At 43.2% G+C, this 23636-nt stretch overlaps 1 protein-coding gene and 1 long non-coding RNA gene across 2 annotated transcripts; both read left to right on the top strand.

Moving 5' to 3' along the window:
• The first annotated feature begins 1178 nt into the window (after nt 1-1178).
• On the top strand, nt 1179-15726 carry pak1 (p21 protein (Cdc42/Rac)-activated kinase 1). Its single transcript, XM_051078983.1, is given in 16 exon segments — nt 1179-1261; nt 2164-2384; nt 4097-4191; nt 5020-5167; nt 5282-5319; nt 6312-6425; nt 8167-8281; nt 8284-8421; nt 10830-10893; nt 10977-11025; nt 12169-12281; nt 13268-13385; nt 13513-13612; nt 13873-14069; nt 14325-14462; nt 14729-15726. Coding segments are annotated over 15 exon segments (1707 nt in total). The 5' UTR covers nt 1179-1261; nt 2164-2191; the 3' UTR covers nt 14816-15726.
• A 3059-nt stretch (nt 15727-18785) lies between these two features.
• LOC127139024 (uncharacterized) lies at nt 18786-22856 on the top strand. Its single transcript, XR_007808847.1, has 5 exons — nt 18786-19009; nt 19973-20036; nt 20565-20643; nt 21148-21209; nt 22410-22856. It is a non-coding gene; the product is annotated as an uncharacterized LOC127139024 (long non-coding RNA).
• Nucleotides 22857-23636: the final 780 nt, after the last annotated feature.

Raw genomic sequence — 23636 nt, 5'->3', positions numbered from 1 at the left:
ATCATCCTCTGTGTGTGTGTGTGTGTGTGTGTGTGTGTGTGTGTTGTAATTCTAGATATCATATAAGGTCTGACACTGTGATATTTTCTCATCACTCAGAGAGACACACACACTTACAGTCATAAATAAACACACTGAATATACTGTGTGTGTGTGTGTGTGTGTGTGTGTGTCTGTGCACACAGTAAACAAACCCTGTGTGTGTGTGTGTGTGTGTGTGTGTGTTGTGTTGTCGTTCTTTCAGACTGACACTTTTTACATTTTAAAGTCTAAAGTTAGTCGCAGCCTGATTCTCACCGTTAGCATTAGCATTAGCATTAGCGTCACGTAGCCTCGTTGTGTTTCTTGTCTTTCGTTGTGACGTCACGTTTTGTTATGTCGTATTTCTTAAAGAGACAGTAACTGAGCTCTTATCCTGTGTCTCTGTCTTTATTTATTTTTTTCATATAAAAACATTTTCCAGGATGTTTGTATCAAAACCTCTCTCTTCTCTTTTTCCTGTAAAGTATTTTCGATGTCTCATCCTGCTGTCACAGCCACTTATTCATCCACTGAAGTGTGTTTTGGAGTTAATTAGTCAAACAAATGAATCTTTGTTTTTAAGTGTTTTACCTTCACGGCTCTGTAAACACCACTCCGACTTTTATAGCGCTAAATCACTAAGATCATCGCCCCCGTTACAGCCGACTGACACTGGATCTTTGATGCTAACATTGATTTTGTTATGACCAATAATTGATGAGTTTGTGACTGTGGTTGGGGAAACCCTGTGACTGCTGAAGATTAATTAGTGTGTGTCTGTGTGGGTTTGTTTGATAACAGGACTCTGCTGAAACTGACGGGGCCGTCTGAAATATGAGACCTCTGCTGTCTCATCCCCGCCGTCTGAGGACATGTGTGTGTTTGTGTTTGAGTGTGAATGTGTGTTTTAGATCAACAGACAACAAAGAGACTGTCACCTCTCTCCAAACACTGATTTCACCTGTAAACACAGGCCGCCTCTTCACGAAACAATAACCAGCTGTGTGTGTCTTTGTGCGTTGGTTTTAGTTTTCCTGCTGCCATGTCAGAGTTTCTGTGTGCGTGTGTGTGACTGTGTGTGTTTGCCACATTTCCCACTTCCTCCTGTGACTCACCTGGTGACATCACACTGTGACATCACAGCCTATGGGAGGCAGGGTTGGTCAAAAGGCAGATGGAGCCTCATGCTCTCAGTCACTCTCCTTCACTTCAAGGATCCAGCGTTTCCTCCTCGTACAGAGTGAGTTCTGGTTTGTGTTGTGTGTGTGTGGATCCAGTTGAAGCTGTAAACACGTTTTTCTGTCTTTGTTGAAGGTAAGAGTGTTTTCAAACTGATCGTTAGAGGCTGAAACTCTGAGGTGAATCTTGAATTTGGCGATTAAAATGCTCGTTATTTCTTTCTGGCTTCACTGTAAAACTTAATTTCTGTACTTACTGTGTGCTGCTTTTTACTTATATAAAAGATGTGAACACTGAAAGTCACTCATCTGTAAAATCACTGTTTTTATCTCTGACGTTAGAAACTTTCCTTCTCTGAGGAGACACACAGTGAGTGGAGAGTTGCATAAGTTCTGTTGGTGATCTTTGACTCTGTGATTGACTTTATTGATTAATAGAATATAACAGACCAGGGGCTGTCCCTGAGTAATAAAGTGTGTCCAGGGTGGAGGCTTCAGTGTTTCTAATGTAGCTGCTGAAAACACACTTTAACTACTGATGATAAATATAGTTCTTAACGGGGATTAATTTATCACAGATGAATCTTCAACATCCCCACTGTGTGTGTGTGTGTGTGTGTGTGTGTGTGTGTGTGTAAACTCTCAGGTTAACTTGTGGTCTGTGTGTGAGGCTGCTGTGGCAAAACCAGTCATTAAAATCTCCCTCTTTGCCTCTCAGCTGTGTGTGCTCACTTCAGGTTCTGCTTACACAAAGAGGTGTGTGTGTGTGTGTGTGTGTGAGGCTGAACACACACACCATGGTTTAGTCAGCATAGATCAAACAGACCAAATGGAAACTCATCTTTCTTTCTTTCTTTCTTTCTTTCTTTCTTTCCGTCCTGCCTCTTGCTCTAGTTCGTCTCCAGTGGAGCTGAGATTAATCGATCAGTTAATTGATCATCGCTGTCTCTGTGTCTTTGTGCAGGAGCGGCCGTCTGCAGCCTTAGCCGAAGATGTCTGATAATGGGGAGGTCGAGGACAAGCCCCCAGCTCCGCCCATGAGGAACACCAGCACCATGATCGGCTCCTGCAACAAGGACCCCGCCCCCCTCAACCACGGCTCCAAGCCCCTCCCACCGAACCCGGAGGACAAGAAGAAGAAAGATCGCTCGATCCGATTCATCCTGACCGGAGGAGGCGATAAGAGTGAGTTGAGTCTGTACGGTGGCCTGTTTAGGACACGTCTAACTAACAGAGGCACATTCAGAGTTAGCGTTAGCTTCAGAGAACCTGAGAGAAGCACACACCTGACCTTATTCCCAAAAACACTGTGTTTCCTGTTACTGCTTCACAATAAAAGCCCCCCACTGTTTTCCAGCACTTTTAATGTGAAGCAGCAGCAGCAGGAAATTAAACCTCAATGGAAGACGTCATGAGGACGAAGAAGAAGGAGAATTCATGAGGAATTAGGAAAAGAGAATCTTTATTTATAACACAGAGAAGACGCACAGTGACAAACTCACTTTACGTTTGTTACCTAGAGATTTTTAGGATTTTAAGAAGCTTTCAGAGTCACAAACATAAAACAGAAGCTCTGCTGCCTCTACATGTTCGTGGATCTGCCGCCGTGCGTCGCTTTAAACGCTGCTGCTGCAAGGAATTGTGGGACGGCATAAAGTAAAGGAAGGTCCAGTGTCTCCTCTGCTAAAGGAGATAAGACAGGAAGCTCCTGGACATGTAGAGACCTGGACCAGCTCTGATCATGGCTGACACTCAGGTGCTTCAGGGTCGTTTCACTCGGTCAGGAACCTTCCTCAGTAAAAAGGACGGTTGGCTGCAGGAGAGATGGTCGTCACCTCCACCTGAGGAGGAAACCATGTTGAGCAGCAGAGGAAACTCTCAAACAGCCCAGTGTTAACTGTTGTTGGTGTGTGTCACCTGACCTTCAGTCCAGCTCTGTGAAAACAGCTTCATTGTACACGTCTCACATCACATGTCTGGCCTACTTTACACAATACTGTACATGCATCTGCTCACACACACACACACACACACACACACACACACTTTCTGCTGCTGCTGCTCAGATAGAAGCCATCCCTGCAGGCTGTTAACTTAACAACCGAGTCTTGTCTTAAAATGGCCGAACCGCCCCGACAGGAGAGCTAGCAGTTTCCCCCTGCGTCCAGTCTTTATGCTAAGCTACGCTAACTGCCTGCTAGCTATGTTTTTAATGTATATGGATGGAAGGGGAGTGTGGGTGGAGATACCAGTCTGTTGTTGTTAAAACCACTGAATCGACAAGCGTCCACCCTTCTGTCGCCGCGACCAGCTGCTGGTTCTCTGTCGAGATATTTTCCACTGAGACGAGCTGCAGTGCGTCTCCGGACGACCTCTCTGTACGCTTCCACAGGCAGCCACAGATTACCCATGATGCTTTGCGTGAAGCTGGTGGTCCTGCATCATTGTGAGTCGTCTCGCGGGGCTCTGCTGTCTGGAGTTATGATTTCCCCGAGGATCACCTCGTTTCCAACATATGGTGTCTCTCCTTCAGTCTTTGTCTGCATCTCTGCCTCTGTCTCCTCACTCTCTCTGTGTTCTCCTCTTTATTTGACTTATTTTCAGAGCACCTCCTCTTCAAGGGAGTTATTTTAAAGTTGCATTTAGGATTTTCTTGGTTTAATTTTTGCCTTGTTGCAGCTTCTTCAGCCTTTAAATGCAAAGTTAGAGACAGAAATCCTTTTGTTTTCCACTCAGAAATATTCATTCTTGTACAGTTCTTTCTCCCTAAGGTTGAAAGCTAGTTTATATAATATATATATATATGTATAATAACACTTTAACAAGTGTAATCTGACTTGTAAACTCCATGTTCTGTTTATTACTGTGTTTAGATTTCCTGTTGTTTTTTCTTTCAGCCTATAAGAAGAAGGAGCGTCCTGAGATTTCTCTGCCGTCTGATTTCGAACACACCATCCATGTCGGCTTTGATGCTGTTACCGGAGAGTTCACTGTAAGTGTGTGTGTGTGTGTGTGTGTTGTTGTTGTGTGTTTGTTCGCCTATGTGTGGTAACACTCCCTAAATTTACTGAAAGCAACTGCAGTGTGTGTCTGAGGTGTGTGTTTGTGTGTTAGCATCACTTTTTAATTGCTCACCAAAGGACCCATGTTCAATGTTGCGTGCAAGTGTGTGTGTCTGCGTGTTTGATACACACACACTTGGCAAATGAACCTTTTTAAGTAATGACATTAGACAAAGACGCCTTGTTTAGCTGACTCCGATCCGCCTGACCAGGCTCTTTTAGCTGCGAGTTAAACCGTGTGTGTGTGTGTGTGTGTGTGTGTGTGTGTGTGTGTGTGAGCTACTCCGCTCTGTAATCTGGGACATAGCTCCTGCTTCTTCACACACATTTGTCATTTTTACTCAAATCAACACAACCTCAATGTAACTCAGTGAGTAAACCACAGTAGAGCTGTTTACAGAGAGGATGGATGGATGATGGATGGATGGATGGATGGATGGGTGGATGATGGATGGGTGGATGATGGATGGGGATGGGTGGATGATGGATGGGTGGATGATGGATGGATGGATGGTTTAACATTAAGGAAAGATGAGACCTGAAGTGGAGTGATGGAGCAGGAAGTGGAGGAGTGTGTGTGATGGACTGACCCAACAGACGAGAAGAGAGAGAGCTGGAAAACAAGATGTGACCCAGTTATATGACAAATATGACAAGACGGCCTTGTTTAGGACTCTTTACCAAGCCTGTGTGTGTGTGTGTGTGTGTGTGTGTGTGTGTGTGTGTGTGTGTGTGTGTGTGTGTGTGTGTGTGTGTAGGGCATGCCGGAGCAGTGGGCCCGGCTCCTGCAGACGTCCAACATCACCAAGCTGGAGCAGAAGAAGAACCCTCAGGCCGTCCTCGACGTCTTAAAGTTCTACGACTCAAAGGAAACGGCCAACAGCCAGAAATACATGAGCTTCACAGGTACACACACACACACACACTCTCTCTCAGTGTCTCCTCAGGTAATCACAGACGTCACAGTCTTGTCTCTGTTTATGATCGATGATCAGACGCCTCCCTGTTTTTTCTCTCCAGATAAGAACACAGATGCCTACAGCTCCTCCACCACAACGGTAAGATCACGTCTGTCAACACGTCAGCCACAGATGTCAGCTGATAAAACCTAATGATGGGTTGAGGAGTCATTGTTTTCTTAGCTTTAAAGTTTTTTTTTTTGAGGACAAACTTGAGAGGAGACTGTGTTGAAGGGGAAGTGGAGCCTGGCTGTAGTTTGTCCAGGGAGCGAGGAATGAAAGGATTAAGAGAGAAAGAGAGAGAGAGGAGAGACGCCGAGAAGATTAAAAGGAGGAGTGGAGGAGACGAGGTAGAAACACAGCAGGGTGTGGAAGGTGTGTCTTGTTTGTGTTCATTATTAACACTTTATTCATTTGCAAAACATTTTCATTTAGCAAAATGTTCCTGTGTCTGAAAAAAGTACTTAAAGGTGTCGTACCTGGACACACACACAGCTCCAAACTCAGGGATTCTTATTTTTGTTTTTGCTGCAGTGAAAGTGTCTGAAAGGTGCCTTTAAACCAAACTATGAAGGTGAGGATAAAGGAGGAGGAGGAAGTGATGAGGATGCCACTCCTTGAGATGCACTCATCTTCCTCTCTCTCCTCTCTCTCCTCTCTCTCTCTCTCTCTCTCGCTGTGTCTGCATTGTGAATCAGCATCTTTTCCTCCGTTCACCGTTACATCCCCGTCTCTGCAGCTTGGCCACCGGCCGAGTATCAGACTGTCAGAGAGAGAGAGAGAGAGAGAGAGAGAGGAAGAGAGGGATGGAGAGAGAGGAGGATGTGTGACTAGTGGCATCAGGAGCCAGACATGACCAGAGCTCTCGGACATCGACAGTGATGATGAGAGGAGGGAATCAGAAAGACAGAGAGGGAGGCGAGAAAGAAGGGAGGAGGAAAGACGAGCGGAGAAGAAGCAGCTAGAGACGATGAGGCAGCAGAGGAAGTGAGAGTAGCAGCGGTAGCATGATGGGTCTCGTGTCGCTGTTGGCTCACGTGACGATGGTGTCACTGAGGCTCCGCCCTCTCTCCCCCTGTGACGTCACGCAGAGCGCCAAGGCCGTGTCAGAGACGCCCGCCATAGCAACCGTGTCCGAGGACGAGGACGAGGATGAGGCCGAGCCGCCGCCGGTGATCGCCCCCCGACCAGAGCACACCAAATCCGTAAGAACACACACACACACACCACACACACACACACACACTCGTACTGCTGCCACACCTGTCCGTCCAGGTAAACACTTCCATTTCCTGCAGGAAGTCTCATGACCTAAAATACGTAGACACACGTGTGTTTTGTTTTGTGCCTCAAGTTCATCAGATAAAAACAGCGTACAGTAACACACACACACACACACACACACACACACACAACACACACACACACACACACACACACACACACACAGGTAGCTCTCTAAACATCAGCTCTGTCCCACAGGAGTCATTTACTGAAGCCCAGGTAGCTTCGCTCTTTATGCCCATTAATCTTTAAATGGACCTGTCTCCTGCCTCACTTCACCTCTCTAATAAGACCACACACACTTCAGAGTGTGTGTGTGTGTGTGTGAGAGAGAGAGAGAGAGAGAGAGAGAGAGAGAGAGAGAGAGAGAGAGTCACAGGGGAAAGCTGAGGTTTTTATTTAGAAACAGTTTTTCAAAGAAGCTCTCTGTTCTCTGGGAGGTCAGTTCACACACACACACACACACACACTAATTTGACAAGAGGCCTCACTCTCTCCACCAACAGCCAGCTCTTGTTTTTTTCCATGATACACACCTACAGCAGTTCAGTCCAGACGTTCATGGCTGAATAATAATAAAGACAGTGGGTCTGATACATCGTCTCCTCATGAAGGTTATAATGTTCAGGTTTTGTGGGTGAGTGTTGATTGAAGTGGTCATTGTGGAGGCTGGCAGACAGAAACACCTCCCTGTATAAAGCACTACAGTTCAATATGAGCACAAACTACGTCCCACAGAACGACCACACAGACGAATCAACACGTCTCCAAAACAGGCAGCAAAACCTGAGTGTTACACCCTCCATGGAGGAGGAGTTCTCACAGGGCTGCATCTTAGCTCAGGTCTCACACTGAGAACCACAGTGTTTTCATCAGAAGTTAATTTGCTGTTTGTTTTTTCTCGTTATTGATCGATCACTTTGTCCATAAAATGTAAAAAAAAATCAGTTTCCAGAATCACACGTGGCTTCTTCATTGTGTTTCCTTTGTTTGACAAATGGTCCCAAACCTAAAGATTTACACTTTAACATCCACACAGTCGAGAAGATACAGACTTTAAATCGATTAATCGATTATCAGAGTAGTTATTGATCGGCTGTCTCTGAAGCAACAAAACGACTATTTGGTTTAATAAAGTTTTATCCAAAGAGTTTGAACTGACAGTGACGATAAACTGTTCAATGTCGCAATATTCTCCTCACACACACACACACACACACACACACACACACACACACACACACATTCCTTTTTTATGTCCTTCCCTCTTTCTCACACACACACACACACACATTGTTGCTCCTCTGTCAGACAGGTCGGCGGTTGACAGGCTGCTTCCATGGCGCCACCACCGTTTCCTCGGTGACGAGTCTAGTGCACCTGACTGGAACTCCCACCATAAAACACACACACACACACACACACACACACACACACACACACACACACTCACTCACTCTGGAGCCTCTGTGATATTTTGTCTTTCCATCCCAACAGTCTGAAAGTGAAGTGGTACTTGAACGTCTCACAGCTCAGTTAGTTTTACTTCATCTGCACTTGAACATGAGTATGTTTGTTACTGGCTGGCTGGCTGTTGACAGCCTGTATTTACAGTCAGCTCATTATATATGCAGATGTAAATATATATAAATATCCTTTCAGATATACACTCGCTCAGTGATCGAGCCCCTCCCTCCTCCTCCGACCAAAGATGCCGCGACCTCCCCCATCACCCTGCCGACGGCCGCCGCCGCCGCCGCCACCGTCACCCCCGCCCCCTCACCCCCGCCCCCGCCACAGAAGGAGCTCCCAGCAGCCCTCCCAGTGCGAGCCCCGCCCCCGGGCCCTCCCTGCCCCGTCCCCAGGACAAAACCAGGAAGAAGAAGATGTCGGACGAGGAGATCCTGGAGAAGCTACGTAAGGCTCGTTCACACACTCAGAGGCTCAAGACCTGTAGCTTAACATCTAACAGTTCAGAATACATACATGCACCAAACAAAGGAGGAGGTGTTTACACGGCTGCACAGCTTTTTAAAATGACCTTTGAGTGGGAGAGTCCTGCGAGTTCCTGCGGTCCAAAAACGCCTCGTGTGTTCTTTAAATCTGGGGGTGTTGACGTGGTTTGAGCTTGTGTTAGAGCTGCAGCGATGTTTCACAGTGTTCCAGTACTGTGGCAGCTTTCTGTTTCAGCATGAACCTGCCTCTGTGCACAGAGCCAGGTTCATGAAGGAGTTTGCTGTGGTGACATTCAGAGGCTGCAGACACCATCAGGACCTCAGACTATTGAGAAGCAGTGACTCCACCTGGTTAAAGGTTAAACTGTCTACGACTGAGGTCATTTAAAGTCCAAGCTGCTCTGCTGATAAATGTTAAAGCTTTTATTGGGTTTGGAGATTAAAACCAATGAGCTGTGATCACTTAGACTCAGACTTGTAACAAGCTAAAGCTCCTTTTCTTTCTTTACTTAGTATTTATATAGAGATATTACACAATATCAACATTAAATAATGTATGTCCTGCCTGACTATAAAAGGTAATCATGTGATTCAGATCTTCAGTCTGTGCCTGCTGCAGTTCAGTGAGGACAGAGTCTCCGTGTACTAATTTTAGTCTCATTTACACTCTTATTTTTGGCAGGCTGTTTCATCACATTGTCTTTCTCTGCACTGCACTCTTTCTCTCACAGAGCAGGTCTGAATTTATTTTGGGCTCGCTGGTTATCTCAGCAAATATTCTCTTGTTTTTTTTTAAACAGTATTTTATTAAGTTTTTAACAAGTCCGAGTCAGAAAGCATTGTTCAGACAACATAACAACATTATCACTTCTTGCTTGCATAAGAAGCTGCCTGCAGCGTCTCACACTCTTTAAATGTTCCTGTTAAAAACTTCACTCTGTTGTTTTCACCCTCCGACAGAGCAGCCTGTCCTGACTCTCAGCGACAGAGCCGTGTTTACCGCTACAGCTAACAGATGCTAACAGGAAGATGGTTTTGTTTTCTCAGAAATGAACCGCGGCTATTAAAAGTATGTGATTTGTGTTCAGTGGTTTGCTCAGACCCCTGGAAACCCACAGTCTCATCTTGACGCTCTAACTGCAGCAGTTAACGTCAGCCAGATGTGGATTTACAGGAAGGCTTTGTCTCTGTGATAATCCTCGATTTAAACCAGAATTAAGCCATAATGTTTACTGGTGTAGATCACTTATAAAAAACCAGCGCTCATCTCTGATGTCCAGGAAACTGACGGAAATGTCAAGAATTTTAAATGGAGTGTTGGTGTGTTTGTTACAGCCACAGCACTTCCTGCTCCAGAAGCCGGGGATTGTGGGTAAAATGCACCATTTGGCCGCGTTTCAGTTCAGTACAAAGTCGGAGCTCGGCTCGAGAGATTGAACCAACAGAATTAATTACTGCTGTTTGTTGCTTTAAAGAATGAAATGAGTTAAGTAATATAGATGTAAAATGAGAAGAAATCATTTTATTCTCTTTCTCCTGGTGATGCACTGGTTCTCAAGTTTATCAAAAATACTTTTTGTTTAAACCTCGAAAGGCAGAAACTGAACAAATAGAATTGTTGGAGAGAAGTCAGAAAATAATAAACTGAAATTTATGCAGAAGAAAAAAAACAGGATCACTAAAACTTTTACTTTTAAAAACTCTTCATGAACCCCAGATATTTTTAAAAACCTCCTCCGCATATTAAACTGTGTTGTTGTGTGTTTGTAACCCATGAGTAAAAAGCCTGTATATTTTTTAAACCATGCCCCACGCCTGTCCAGATGTGCTCAGGTCTCCCTCTGCTGGTAAGACCAGGATTCTGCCTGTCTGTCCGTCTTTCTGATTGACAGACCTGATATTCACTGTCCCCGCCCCCCTCTGTTCAATCCTCACGTCTGATTGGTCGTCCTCTTCTCTCTCCATCGTCCGGTCTCTTGCGGTTTCAGAGTGACTCCAAGTTTTGTCCTCTAATCACTTTCCTGCTGTGGACTCTGATTACTGAACTGCAGACAGAGATTTCTCTCTTTCTTTCTTTCTTTCTTTCTTTCTTTTGTTTCTGACCTGTTTATTTTTTGTCTCATCCCCTCGTTCTCTCTGCTCCATCTTCCTTTCCGTCTGTCCTCTCTCTGCTCTTTCTCCCAGTCAGCATGCTGCATCGAGTGTGATGAACATAGAGTAGAATTAGGATGGATAGAAAGACTTCTATCCATTCAGATTCAGCTGTGGATCATGGGGCCTGATTTTCTTACAGACTCCAGCTGGTTGTTGTTTGTTGTGATCAGTCATTCAGTGGCTTTTTGCTTTTCCTCTCTCTGTCTTTAAACTCAGGGACGATCGTGAGTGTTGGAGACCCCAAGAAGAAATATACGCGCTTCGAGAAGATCGGACAGGGGTAAGTCACAGATCTGCGGTGGCTGCTGATTGGTTCACCATTTGAATGCTGTCCTCACGCTTACTGTCTCCTGTCTGTCTCAGGGCGTCTGGGACGGTGTACACGGCTATCGACATCGCTACAGGACAGGAGGTACGTTTTTATCATTCTCAATATTTTTCCTCCTTCCTACATTCCTCCGCTCTCTGTCCTCCGTCAGCTAACAGCTAGCTCTGTCACAGAGCTAATGCTGCAAAAAACGGCTGAAAATCCTGCAAAAGATAAACTTTTTGACAAGATTCAGGTTCAGAGGTTTTTCCTTCAACCCTTCTTAACATCCATGATGTTTAACAGTCGACACGATATTCATTTAATTTAGTTTTTAAGCCTCCACGCCGGCGACAGTGTGTTTTAGTGTTAATATCTCTGTAACACTTTGAGGGAATTTCTCCAGATTTGGAACAAATGTTCACTCAGACTCAAGGATGAACTGATTAGATTTTGGTGGATGGAGGTCAAAGGTTACTGTTTTTGCCATGACTGAAGAATTCACATGCTAACTGCATCTGGACTGGTTGTTGGATGCATAAAAGCAAGAGGTGGTAATTCAGATTTTACTCAAGTTTAAATACTGACTGGGTGAGAATCCAGTTAAACGTCTTGAAGTCAAAGAGAAAGTTTGGCTTCATGTTAGCTGAAAGGTTAATTAACAGTTCATTAAACCATGATGCTGAAGTGAGTTCATTTCCCTGACTGAAGAAATTTAGCTCAAACTGAGAAGATGCTTGATGTTAAAGGCTCGACAGGAAGTTTAAAGGAAACGTCTTCAGGCTCATTCAGGGTTTCGAGCCTTGAATCAGGTAAAATGAGGCAAAGAGGAGAAGGAAAGCGACCGGAGGGAGGAGCAGGAAGTGCAGCTGGGGTTTGCACAGTGAGAACATTGTGGCAGTAACTGGATTAAAGTCTGGCTTCAATAACTGTGACTTTCAGGTTAATTTTTAAGGAGCTCAGCTCGTGTGTCGGGCTAATCCTCCTCCGTTTCACTCTCGGAGGATTAGTCTGTGTGCTCAGTTTTTAAAGGCTGTCAGACGGCGCTGACTAACGACCTTTGACTGCCTCTGGATTTAGATATTCCCCTCCTCACCACCTGTGCTGTCTGTCTGTCTGTCTCTTCATCCTCTTGTTGTCTTTTACTCGCACGTCACATTATCGTTTTCTTTTCGTAACCCGTCTCTCCTTCTCTTCTTCCCTCAGTCTGAACCTGCAGTGAAGTCACATGTTTCTCTTTTCTCTCAGGTCGCCATTAAACAGATGAACCTGCAGCAGCAGCCGAAGAAAGAGCTGATCATCAACGAGATTCTGGTGATGAGGGAAAACAAGAACCCGAACATCGTCAACTACCTGGACAGGTTAGACACACAGAGAGAGGACAGCTGACGTTAAAACCTTACATTAAAAAACCAGATCTCAGACTGTTTCCTGGAAACCTGGAAAAACCCCTCTGTGATGTTCCAGATGTTTCCAGGATTCCAGATGTTACTGAGGAAGCACAGCTGAGCTGTCGAGTCTGTAGAGTCTGAGAGGTTATCCGGTTCAATGTTGCTGTTGCCATGGCAACCCGCTGGATGTGTGTGTGTGAGGGAGGGGAGTGTCTGGTTGCCGTAGTTACCCGTTTTTCCTTTAGAGACATCCAGGCACATGCAGGACTGGTGATAACGCCGTCATCCCCATGGAAACAACATTTTCAGCGTCGCTGATTTGTGGAGAGTTTTACAGGACTGACAGAAGAATGCATTCGTTTCAAGCTGTTCAATGTTGTGACCGTGACATGTCAGAGCTGCATTCACTCAATTCATTTACATTCTGTTTACACGGGGAGAGAGCGAATCCACTCTACAAGAAAAACAAAACGTCACCGAGCAGAAGCTGAACATGCAGTGGAGGACTCAATTAAAACTTTAAAATCAGCCAAAGGAATCCGTCGATCCGTTTTCAGATCCTCCTCCATCTGAGAGAAGCAAAGCATTCAAAGGCCTTTTTACTGAGCTCCTGTTCTAAATTTAGGAACTTCAGGAACGAGGCTCTCCTGAGATGAAGTGGAGCCTGGACTGAAGAAGGAATGGATGGAAGATATTCAGACTTTATATCTAAATATTAAAGAGTGTCGGACTCTGACTCAACAAGAGAAACAAGGGAATGAAATGTGATATTTACATTAGAGGATTTGAGGCCAAATGTACAAAATTCATTACAGAAGTTATTTTATATTTAGACTGATTGTGTATTTTGCTGACTACAACTTTAACATACAGTGTAACGGCTGTGAGGCACTTTTCCTTCAGTCTCTTCAGTCTGTTGTTAACACGAAAACTTGCATCTGTTGATGTTTCCATAGTTACCTGGTGGGTGACGAGCTGTGGGTGGTGATGGAGTACCTGGCCGGAGGCTCGTTGACCGACGTCGTCACGGAAACCTGCATGGATGAAGCTCAGATAGCGGCTGTGTGCAGAGAGGTACGAGACGCCATGTTTGGTTTCAGAGTTTGAAGGGACGTTCCGAAAAGAAGGGAGTTACTTTTCTGGGCTTTAAAGACCACGTCAGAAACACATTCACTCATATTCTCTCTCTGTCTCCCTGCAGTGTCTCCAGGCGTTGGAGTTCCTCCACTCGAACCAGGTCATCCATCGAGACATCAAGAGCGACAACATCCTGCTGGGCATGGACGGCTCCGTCAAACTCAGTCAGTCCACGACAGCTCATATCACTTCATTATTCATCGACTGAATCTTTATTCACAGTGGATATGTGGCTGCTAGCTTCGTAGCTGAGGGTTGTTGTTGTAGTTTCTGATGTTGACCAGCAGGGGAGGCTCTGACTGGTCAGAGTGATCACAGCGGAAACGTTTCATTACGTCACAGATTGTCGGTGAATAAAAGTTCATCGTTTTCTTTCAGACGTCGTGAAGACGTGGACTAATCTTGTCCTCTCTCCTCCCTCCAGCTGACTTTGGCTTCTGCGCTCAGATCACTCCGGAGCAGAGTAAACGCAGCACCATGGTCGGGACTCCGTACTGGATGGCTCCGGAGGTCGTGACCCGTAAAGCCTACGGCCCCAAAGTGGACATCTGGTCCCTGGGCATCATGGCCATAGAGATGGTGGAGGGCGAGCCGCCGTACCTGAATGAAAATCCACTCAGGGTGAGGCTGTTTAATGAGAATACAGACTGTAGGTTAGACAGAGAGGCTCCCTCTGAATGTGACAGAATATGACAGTAAATACCAACACAAAGGGTGGTTGTGTTTCTCTGCAGTAATCATGGTGTCGTTGTCAAAAATCACCACTAGGTGGCACCAACGTTACAGATTTCCAAATCCTGCTCATGCCGGCTTTAAACGTGTGTTTGTGTACCTGGCTTCCCGTGGACTAACACGCTGTTGATGTGCGTTGCCTAGGCGCTGTATCTCATAGCAACCAACGGGACGCCAGAGCTGCAGAACCCGGAGAAACTGTCGACGATATTCAGAGACTTCCTGAACCGCTGTCTGGAGATGGACGTGGAGAAGAGAGGGTCGGCCAAAGAACTGCTGCAGGTACAAGTCCACTGAGGAATTACTGTTAAACTGAAGTTCAACAGCATCACATTCATACAGCGTCAGAGTCCTCACGTCTTTTATTACAGATTCAGATTCTACAGAACATGTGACAACTCGTCGTAGTACAGGCCTCAGATTCTCTGTACAGTGAACTGAAACATTTCTCTCTCTCTCCTCCCTCCCTTGTTCCCTTTCCCACTCTTCCTGTCCTTCCCCTCCTCCTCCTCCTCCCCTCCTCTCTCCCCCTCCCTCCCCTCTCTCAGCATCAGTTTCTGAAGATGGCGAAGCCTCTCTCCAGCCTGACTCCTCTCATTCTGGCTGCCAAGGAGGCGGCTAAGAACAACCGCTAGCTAGCCTTGCACTCATTATTTTGTCTGTTTATTCCTCTCTCTCTCTCTCTCTCTCTACCATCCCTCCTTCCTCCGTCTCCTCTCTTCTTCTCTTTTTGTTTTCGGGAGATGCTGATGGCTGCTACATAACCAGTCTCTCTCTCCCATCTTTTTTCTTTATCTTTTGTGACTTGCACCGACCGCTCCATCATTCTGTGACCTTTGACCCCCAGCTTGCCCCCCCCCCCTCCGTCACCCTCATAGGGAGAAAGAAGGGCAGTTTCTTCCTGTAATTTCTCTTTTTCGACGCTCCACTGGACTCAGACAGGAAGATGGAGGGCAGCAGCCGCCCTCAGCCGGTACGAACAAACCCGACGTGGGAGAGAGAGCCCAAAGACTCATGGGAGTTTTTTTTTTTTTTTAAATCAGTGTGTGTTTTTTTCTACCTTGTCTGTTAAAGCCCCAGACCACAACAGCCAACCAGCACCCTCTGCTGCAGACTGTGTGTGAGAGATTCATGTGTGGGTTTCAGTTGGACTCATTTCATCATCTCCTATAAGTGCATTTGTTGATTTACATTTATCATTTTTTTAAATTCAACTTTCCTGTGTGTGTGTGTGTGTGTGTGTGTGTGTGTGTGTCGGGGGGGGGGTGTTGGGATATTGATTCAGTTGATTGTAGCGTTACCTTCTGTAGTTTTTGAGGCGGAGGAGCTGAGGTTTGGGAGTGTGTCGTGTCTGCAGTGTGAGCTACAGAACATTAACATGAGTTATAATGAGGAAACACTGGCGTCCACAGCCACTGATGGACTGAGTCTGGACACAAAAACAACGTTTGACTCCATGATGTCTTTCCAGGAGATGAGCGTTTGCATATGGAAAATAAGTCAACTCAGTTAGAGCTGGGTGATACGGCAGCAAACGTTTAATATATTTCATATCAGTTGAGATCGATAGTCATCATGAGAAACGTTAACTGTGGTTTTAAACTTTCTTAATGGTCAGAGTGTGACCAAACCAAAGCATGGAAATTCATTCTATCAACCAGTTATTATATTTCTATCAAAGAAAATGATATCGTCACTTTATTTCGTTTTATCAGCCAGCCCTGCACTGAGTTACAGAACCTGACTGGTCCTCCCAGTTTACAGAGACCTGCAGGGTCAGACTCCTGGTGCTGACAGAGGAGAGATCTGATCAGAGACGAGGGAGAGAGGCAGCTAGTTTTTGTTTTTAATCCAAAATTTGTATTTAGGAATAATCCATACATGTAGCATCGCACTCCTGTAATATTGTGACTCATGATAGACACTTAGAAAACCATGATATCATTCTCTCTGTCTCTATAAATTCATCCATTTTATTTTACGCTCCTCTTCCTGACCGCCACCTTTAGAACTGAAACTGGAGCGTGTCCTGTTCTCGTCTCGCACACCTTCATCAGCTCAGCGTAGAGTCACAGTCCAAACTCAGTCCATCTGCAGCTCTGGGACTTTCACTGTCTGTGAGGAGAGAATGTGCATGTCAACAACCTTTTTTAATACGGTACGTTAAAGATAGAGAAAAAACTAATCACGATGAGACGTGTAGTGACGATACCTGAAGGATGCTTGTGTACGATAGGAAAGATCGTATCTTAATCCTATTTTCAGAAGAATGAGAATTAATGCTGCAGTGGTACAGCAGCTGTTTCCTGCCTGGAGGACTGTCAGATCCCAGGAACCCTCTCAACATAAGGTGTATATTTTATGTGCAAAAAAAAACAAAGAAAAAAACTGCGTTGACAAAAAATCAACAACAATCTGTTTCAACTTTTGTTTACAGACTCACTGTTTTTATAACTGATCAGTGTCAGAAAATGACTTTGCCTGTTTTGGATCTGGATATGGAGAGTTGAGTTTTTGTTTTGGATTTTTTTCTCCATCTCCATCCAATTAATGAAGGAACAGAGTTTTTCTTGTCACAGGTTCAAATCCTGCAAGAGCTAAAGTTTCCATCAACAGCCACGGTTGTTCGCTCTGCACTGGAGCACAGAAAAAAACAAAACAAACATCTGTCGTGTAAATACCCCGAAGCATACGCAAAGCTTCTTCTGTTCTTAGTTTTTTAAATTGTTTTTTAACGTAGTGTTAATGTACCTCTGGCCTTAAACTGTTTCAAAGGTGCAGGACTACTTCAGTACCAGTCTGATGGCATCGATACACCGGCAACATTTTGAGGCAACAGTGAATATTGAAAGCTGATTATTTATTTTTGGCAAATAAATGAATCATCACAGTTTGACCACCAACCTTCCTCATGATGAAAACAGATTTGAACTCTGCCGAGGTGCCTCTGAGCAAGACACTGATGCACTCAGCTGCACAGAGTGAAAGATACAAAGATCATAAACATGTAGAAACTGCCTGAAAGTGTTGCCGCTGTGTGTGTGTGTGTGTGTGTGTGTCCTGGTCTGAACCCCCAGCAAAAAGCTGGACTGGACTTAAAGGACTAGTCTGTGGTTTCTGTGGCAGGAATGTCTGAAAACCAGGTGAATTCTGGGTAAGGTTTTTGCTGTCTGTCCTGCTGCAGAGTGCCAGATGAGAGAAATGCTAAGTACCGTCCATGATCATCCGTTGTGGCCATGTTAGACCTGCCAAGAGAAACTACTGTTCCCGATTTAAAAACCCGACGACCGTCTCATCCAGCCTCTTTAGGAAATTGCTGCTGGATCTTGAATTAGTTTGGTAAAAATGATAAAAACTAATAATTTTAACTGTCTGAAATGTCCATCAACAAGCAGGATACAGTTCTCTCAGCTTAAAGGGGATTCAGACTTGGTACACTCCAAGGAGACTTGGTTCAGTCCAGGATGAGATGGTCAAATGACGTCTTCTCTCCCCAGTGTATCAGAGCCATAATTTATCTGTTTATAAGTCATTTTGATTATTTGAAACAACTCTGGAAAATGAAAAAATAAATCTGTACAAAAACTGAAAACCTGCTCTGCCTTTATTTTTAAACTGCTGTGATCTGGACTGATTTACTCTGTTTACAGCAAATATTCACTCAGACTCAAGATTTAAGACTTGAGCTACGATTCTGCAAAGAGAGGACACTCAACTCTTCCTTTTCAAAAAGAACATTTCAGATATTAACAGGAGGGACTCTGTGTCTGGGTGAGGGGACACTCATCGGTGGACCTGGGCAGGGATTTGAGGAAGTGGATGAGCAGACGGGAACCCAGAGTTTTGTCACAGGTGAGGAGCATGGATGTACCCTGTGCTGTATCTCTGCTGGGTGGGGCCTGATGTTATAGCGACCCCTGGTGGTGGAGGCACAAAATGCAGTTTCTCCCGCTGTATGTACCGATGTTGCCCCCTGCTGGCTGATGCCAGCTAGGTCAAGATTTCAGTTAAACTTGATTTAAATATCAGCCAGTTTAACAGGAGTTAATAAAACCTGCAGTTTTATTCCTTACCATTCAGTTTATTGCTCTGGATGTTCTGCAGATGTTTCACTGTCATCTCTTCATCACTTTCTCCAGTTTGGATTGTTGTACCTGAAAACAGGGCCAGACCTATTCCCTCAGAACTCACAATACACTGGCAAATCACATGAGAATAAATCTGCCTATATAAAGAACTGGTTTGCCTGTATCTACTCAGTTGTATATATTATTTTTACATACTTTTTATTGTGTTTTCTAATATAAAATGTTATTTTACAGCCATGAGCATAATTGAATCACTGAAGATGTTTGCTTGTAATAATTTAGAAAAATCTGTAAAATAACAGTGTTTTTCTGCCAAAGCTTTACCACGAATTTCTGTAAATTTTTAATTATCAGGATATTTAACCTTAATTTTATGGTTTTGTTTGCAGACATTTTTATTACAGTGTAGAGCTATTTCGACCAATCAGTAGCGGTTGCTAGGCGGAGCAGAGTTAGCCAACCAATCAGCGTTTCGTGTGTCGATGTTGGTTGGCGTGTGACGTCATTGAACGTGAGCTGCTGTGGGGGGAGCAGAAGCAGCAACAGAGCGGAGCAGCAGAGAAACAAAGTCGAAAAAAAACGAGTGAAAACAGGAGTAAAAACAGCTTTGGACCGTCGCTTCGGTTTGGTAGCGATTTCAGAAACTTCACTGCCGAGTAAGTTTGGACGGTACGCCAAGCTGTGGAGCTTATTGCCGAACACCAGTGAGGGTGGACCCTGAACACTACCTGTAAAGCTAAGGTGAGGCTAACGAGCTAACTGATTAGCTGCGAACGGTAGCATTAGCTTTAGCCCTAGCATTAGCCTCTACCGTCGCTCTTATGTTTTAAATCGATTTTATGGCGTGGTTAGTGTGTTTTCTGTGACAAAGGCGCCCCTGACATGAGCTGTGGGCACATAACGTGGACGGGTTATAACACAGTGAGCTTTTGGTAGCCTGTATAAATCCCTGTATGGATTTGTTTTCTCTTCACCGCCATTTTGCGTCTCTTTGTCATTTTATGTTCCATCCTGGTCATTTTAATCTCAGTTTGTGGTGGTTTAACGGTGGTTTATATATTATTATGTCGTTGTCACCGGTCTGTGGCTATTTGTGGTCATTTTATATCGTTTGCGTCTCTACCTAGCTGGTTTACACCTGGGTGTTGGCTCTAGCATTAGAGGCGAGCGCTAGCATTAGCATCTATCTTGGTTATTTTAAATCAGCTTATGGCGGATTATCGTGTCGATGTGATCATTTTGTGTCTGTTTGTGGCGGTATTGCATCGTTTTGCGCCTCTAGCAGCTTTACATCTACTCATGGTCAGCATCTTTGTGGTTGTTTTGCATCGTGTTGTGTCTTTGTAGTTTTGAGTCTATCCCAGGTCATGCTTCATACTCTTTACAGGAGTTATTGTCTCACGATCAGAGTTGATAATCTGTTTGATAAGGGCGTGCTGTCTGATGACCGAGCTGTCGCTAACTTTAGCTCACATTGTTTTTAGATGCTCAGCTTGTCTTTAGATCAGGATTCCTTCAGTGTTCATCGCTCAGGAGGTTTTTACTGGGAGCTGAATCATCCACCGAGGCCTCATTGAATGAATTGAAACTATCTAACAGCTTTTCTCTTTGATATCAATAAAGTTATGTTCTAATATCATAGTGAATTTATTCAACCTTAAAACTCAAAATGTGATTTTCAGGTGTTGTACTTGTGTTTTCCAGGTTTACTGGTTCAGCTGCTGCAGCCTGGACAGAAACACCAGCTCTCACCTGACAAACCAAACAGGTGTGTGTCCTAAAGATGAACTCAGTCTGAAAAACATGTGTTGATGAGCTGAAGTATTGATGTTAGTAACAGTGATAATAATCCTGATAATAACTGATTGTGTCTGTAAATAGAACTAGTTATAATAATCTCTAAAAACTCAGAATAGTTGTCGGTTAATTTTCTACCTGTGAACTGAAGTATAAATAAAAATGCCACAAGTTAAAACCCTGCTTTCCAAACTTTACTTAAGTGAAAGTTTTTATTCTGCATTTCACAGTAATATACTCGATTCCTCCAGTGATTAGCTGACCTGATAGTTAATATAGAAATTTAAGATGTAAGATAATCATTTAGTTTATTTTTCAATATTTATTGTTATTGATTCTTAAAGATGTGATGATTTTTCTTGTCATATGTGACAGTAAACAGCCCAGCCCTTCAGCTGTAATGTTAAATATTTCTCTGTGTTTTCATGGTTAAACTGTTGATAAGGAATAGGTTCATAACGTATTGAACGTTGTATTTTTCTCTTTTTATTTCCTCCAGGTTTCATCATTTCATCCACAATCACAGAGAGTCTTCGTACAGTGAAGAAGTTCTTTGAGACCAGGACCGAGTCCTCCAGGTAATTCACAAACAGCTTTACATCAGCTGTCCAACACAGAGCCCCCCCCCCCCCCCCCCCACACACACACTTTCTCTCTTTCTCCCTGTGTCTCATTCTCTCTCCCTCTCTTTCTTTGTCTCTCTCCTTTCTCTCTATCTTTTTCATTAGTACAGTAAATCATAAATATGTGAGGAACTTATTCAGTTCAGTGTCAGACTAGAAACTCTGTCATTTTGCTTCATTTTGGCTTCTATCAACCAAATTTAGTTTTCATTTGAACGGACTTTGGAGAAACAAACATTTTCCATCCACTGCTGCTGTGTGAATATCAGGAGCTGGTGGAGTCTGTTCTTCAATCAGAGCAGCTTCTTTGTCTTTGTGTAGAAGCTAATTAGATTTAGTGTCTTTACTTCTCTGTCTTTGACAGTTTGAAGTTCAATATCCAGAAACTCTCTGTGCTTTTATTTTGATGTGTTAAAAGTCTCATCTTTATATTAATGTTTGTTGTGTTTTTCTCCACAGGATTCAAACTTTAACCATTAAACCACAGAGAGAAGAGACAGACGTGAAGACATTTCCAGAAGGTCAGTGTTAGTTTGTTCTTTTCAGTCTGACTCTCTCATTATCTCAGCTGCAGTTTGACTCTTTAAAAACCTGTCTGGAACAAAGAGCAACAAATGAAAGCTGTTGTAACTTGATCAGTTGTAATTAGTATTAATTAATATTTTTCAACAATGTAGCTGCAAAAAAACAGTTTAAAAAATATGTAAAACAATATATCAAACCTTAGTTTAGAATAGAATAGAAACCCTTTTAATTCAGGGGAGGAGGAGGAGAGAGCTCCTTATTTTTCCATGATTTTGAAACCAAATTTTATATATTTGCCAGTTTTTTAACCATTCAACCATTAGCCGGGTGGTTATTAGCACATTTTTCTGTGGTGTGACTGACTCAGAGTGCATTAATATAACTGCTTTACACAGACTTTAAAAGTAATAAAATGATTTTTAAAAAGTGTAAAAGCATGAAACCTGTACAAAATTAAGAATCTTTAAAAAAATGGTCTAAACAGTATTAATCCCATAAAAAGTTAAGTACAAAACCTTAAACAAGTATAAATCTTTTAAATATATAGTTAAAACCTTTAAAAATATATTTAAAACATAAGTATGAAACTTATAAAAAATTAATTTAAAAACCATAAAAACTACATTTGAACAATGAGTGTAAAATCATAAAAAAATAAATATAAAACCTTACAAAAATATATTTTCAAAATGTTTAAAATAAGTCTAAAAATTAAAACATGAGAATCATGACATTTTTTCTTAAAATAAAATGTGATAAAATGATTTGTACAAAATAGAGAAATGCAACTCAAAAGTTCAGAAAGACACTTGATGATTTTATTCCAGACAACATTTAACAAATCACAGCAAAGATAATGACAGACATTTGACCACAAGGACACACTTAGAGCTGGTCAGAGTTAATGTAGTTATGAGCACATTTTTTAAAGATGAAGATATTTACAAAGCGTCTTGTGATAATTTAACTGCTTGTGATACAATTATTAAATAGTTTTATCATAAGCTGTTGAATGTTCTCAAAGATGTTTAATAAAGTTTATGGAAAATGTGCCCTACATTAGAGATGGTAGAGAAAAACAAAGTGTTTTCACTTGAATGACAGGAAAGCAGCACTGTTTACAGCAGTTAGATGGTGGAGGTGTTTTATCTAATAAACAGCTTTGTAACGCTTCTGTTTTCTTTCTTCCACTTCAGGTCTTCAGCTGCTGTCGTCTTCTCCTCCTGCAGAAACAAGAACACTTACCAGTCACAGAAACTGATCAGTAAATCTAAATATTCTTATGACATACTTATTCTGACATTTTTTTGATGTTTTTATACCATACTATATTATGACTTTTTTTGACACCTTAATACACCAACATTTTTTGATGTCTCACTGTACTATGACATTTTTACACATTTTACACATCTTAAAATAACCATCTTTTCATTTTGGTATTTTGCTATTATTTTGTTATAACAGTACAGCATTAGTACTCAGATCAAATCTATTACGGTACATTTTCCTGTTTATACTGTTCGTATTGTTTATAATTGTTTTGGATCTCGCCTTTTTTCTATTTTTGCTGTTGCGACACTGAATTTCCCCACTGTGGGACTGATAAAATCTTACTCAAATAAATGTTTCTGAACACTGAATATTTTGATGGTCTGTTTAATATTGTATGAAAGTGAATATTTTTAACCAGAGGCCACTTGTAGCTGAGGGCTAGGGTTACAGCTTTTAACCATGTTTAGCCACAGGGTAGGGTTAGGGTTACGGCATTTAGCCAGATGTTAGGGTTAGGGTTACAGCGTTTAGCCAGATGTTAGGGTTATGGCTTTTAGCCAGAGGTTAGGGTTAGGGTTACAGCATTTAGCCAGATGTTAGGGTTAGGGTTAGGGTTACAGCTTTTAACCACAGGGTAGGGTTAGGGTTATGGCTTTGAACAACAGGGTAGGGTTAGGGTTAGGGTTATGGCTTTTAGCCAGATGTTAGGGTTAGCTAACAGGGGGTTAGGGTTATGGCTTTGAACCAACAGGGGTAGGGTTAGGGGTTAGGGTTATGGCTTTTAGCCAGATGTTAGGGTTAGGGTTAGGGTTAGGGTTATGGCTTTGAACCACAGGGTAGGGTTAGGGTTAGGGTTATGGCTTTTAACCACAGGGTAGGGTTAGGGTTAGGGTTACAGCATTTAGCCAGATGTTAGGGTTAGGGTTAGGGTTACAGCTTTTAACCACAGGGTAGGGTTAGGGTTAGGGTTAGGATTATGGCTTTTAGACCAGATGTTAGGGTTAGGGTTAGGGTTATGGCTTTGAACCACAGGGTAGGGTTAGGGGGTTAGGGTTAGGGTTATGGCTTTTAGCCAGATGTTAGGGTTAGGGTTAGGGTTATGGCTTTGAACCACAGGGTAGGGTTAGGGTTAGGGTTATTTTAGGTTA

Source organism: Lates calcarifer, linkage group LG21 (genome assembly GCF_001640805.2).
Source record: "Lates calcarifer isolate ASB-BC8 linkage group LG21, TLL_Latcal_v3, whole genome shotgun sequence".
Lineage (NCBI taxonomy): Eukaryota > Metazoa > Chordata > Actinopteri > Centropomidae > Lates > Lates calcarifer.
The sequence above is the reverse complement of the archived record's forward strand: the minus strand, read 5'-3'. Positions and strand labels throughout refer to the sequence as shown.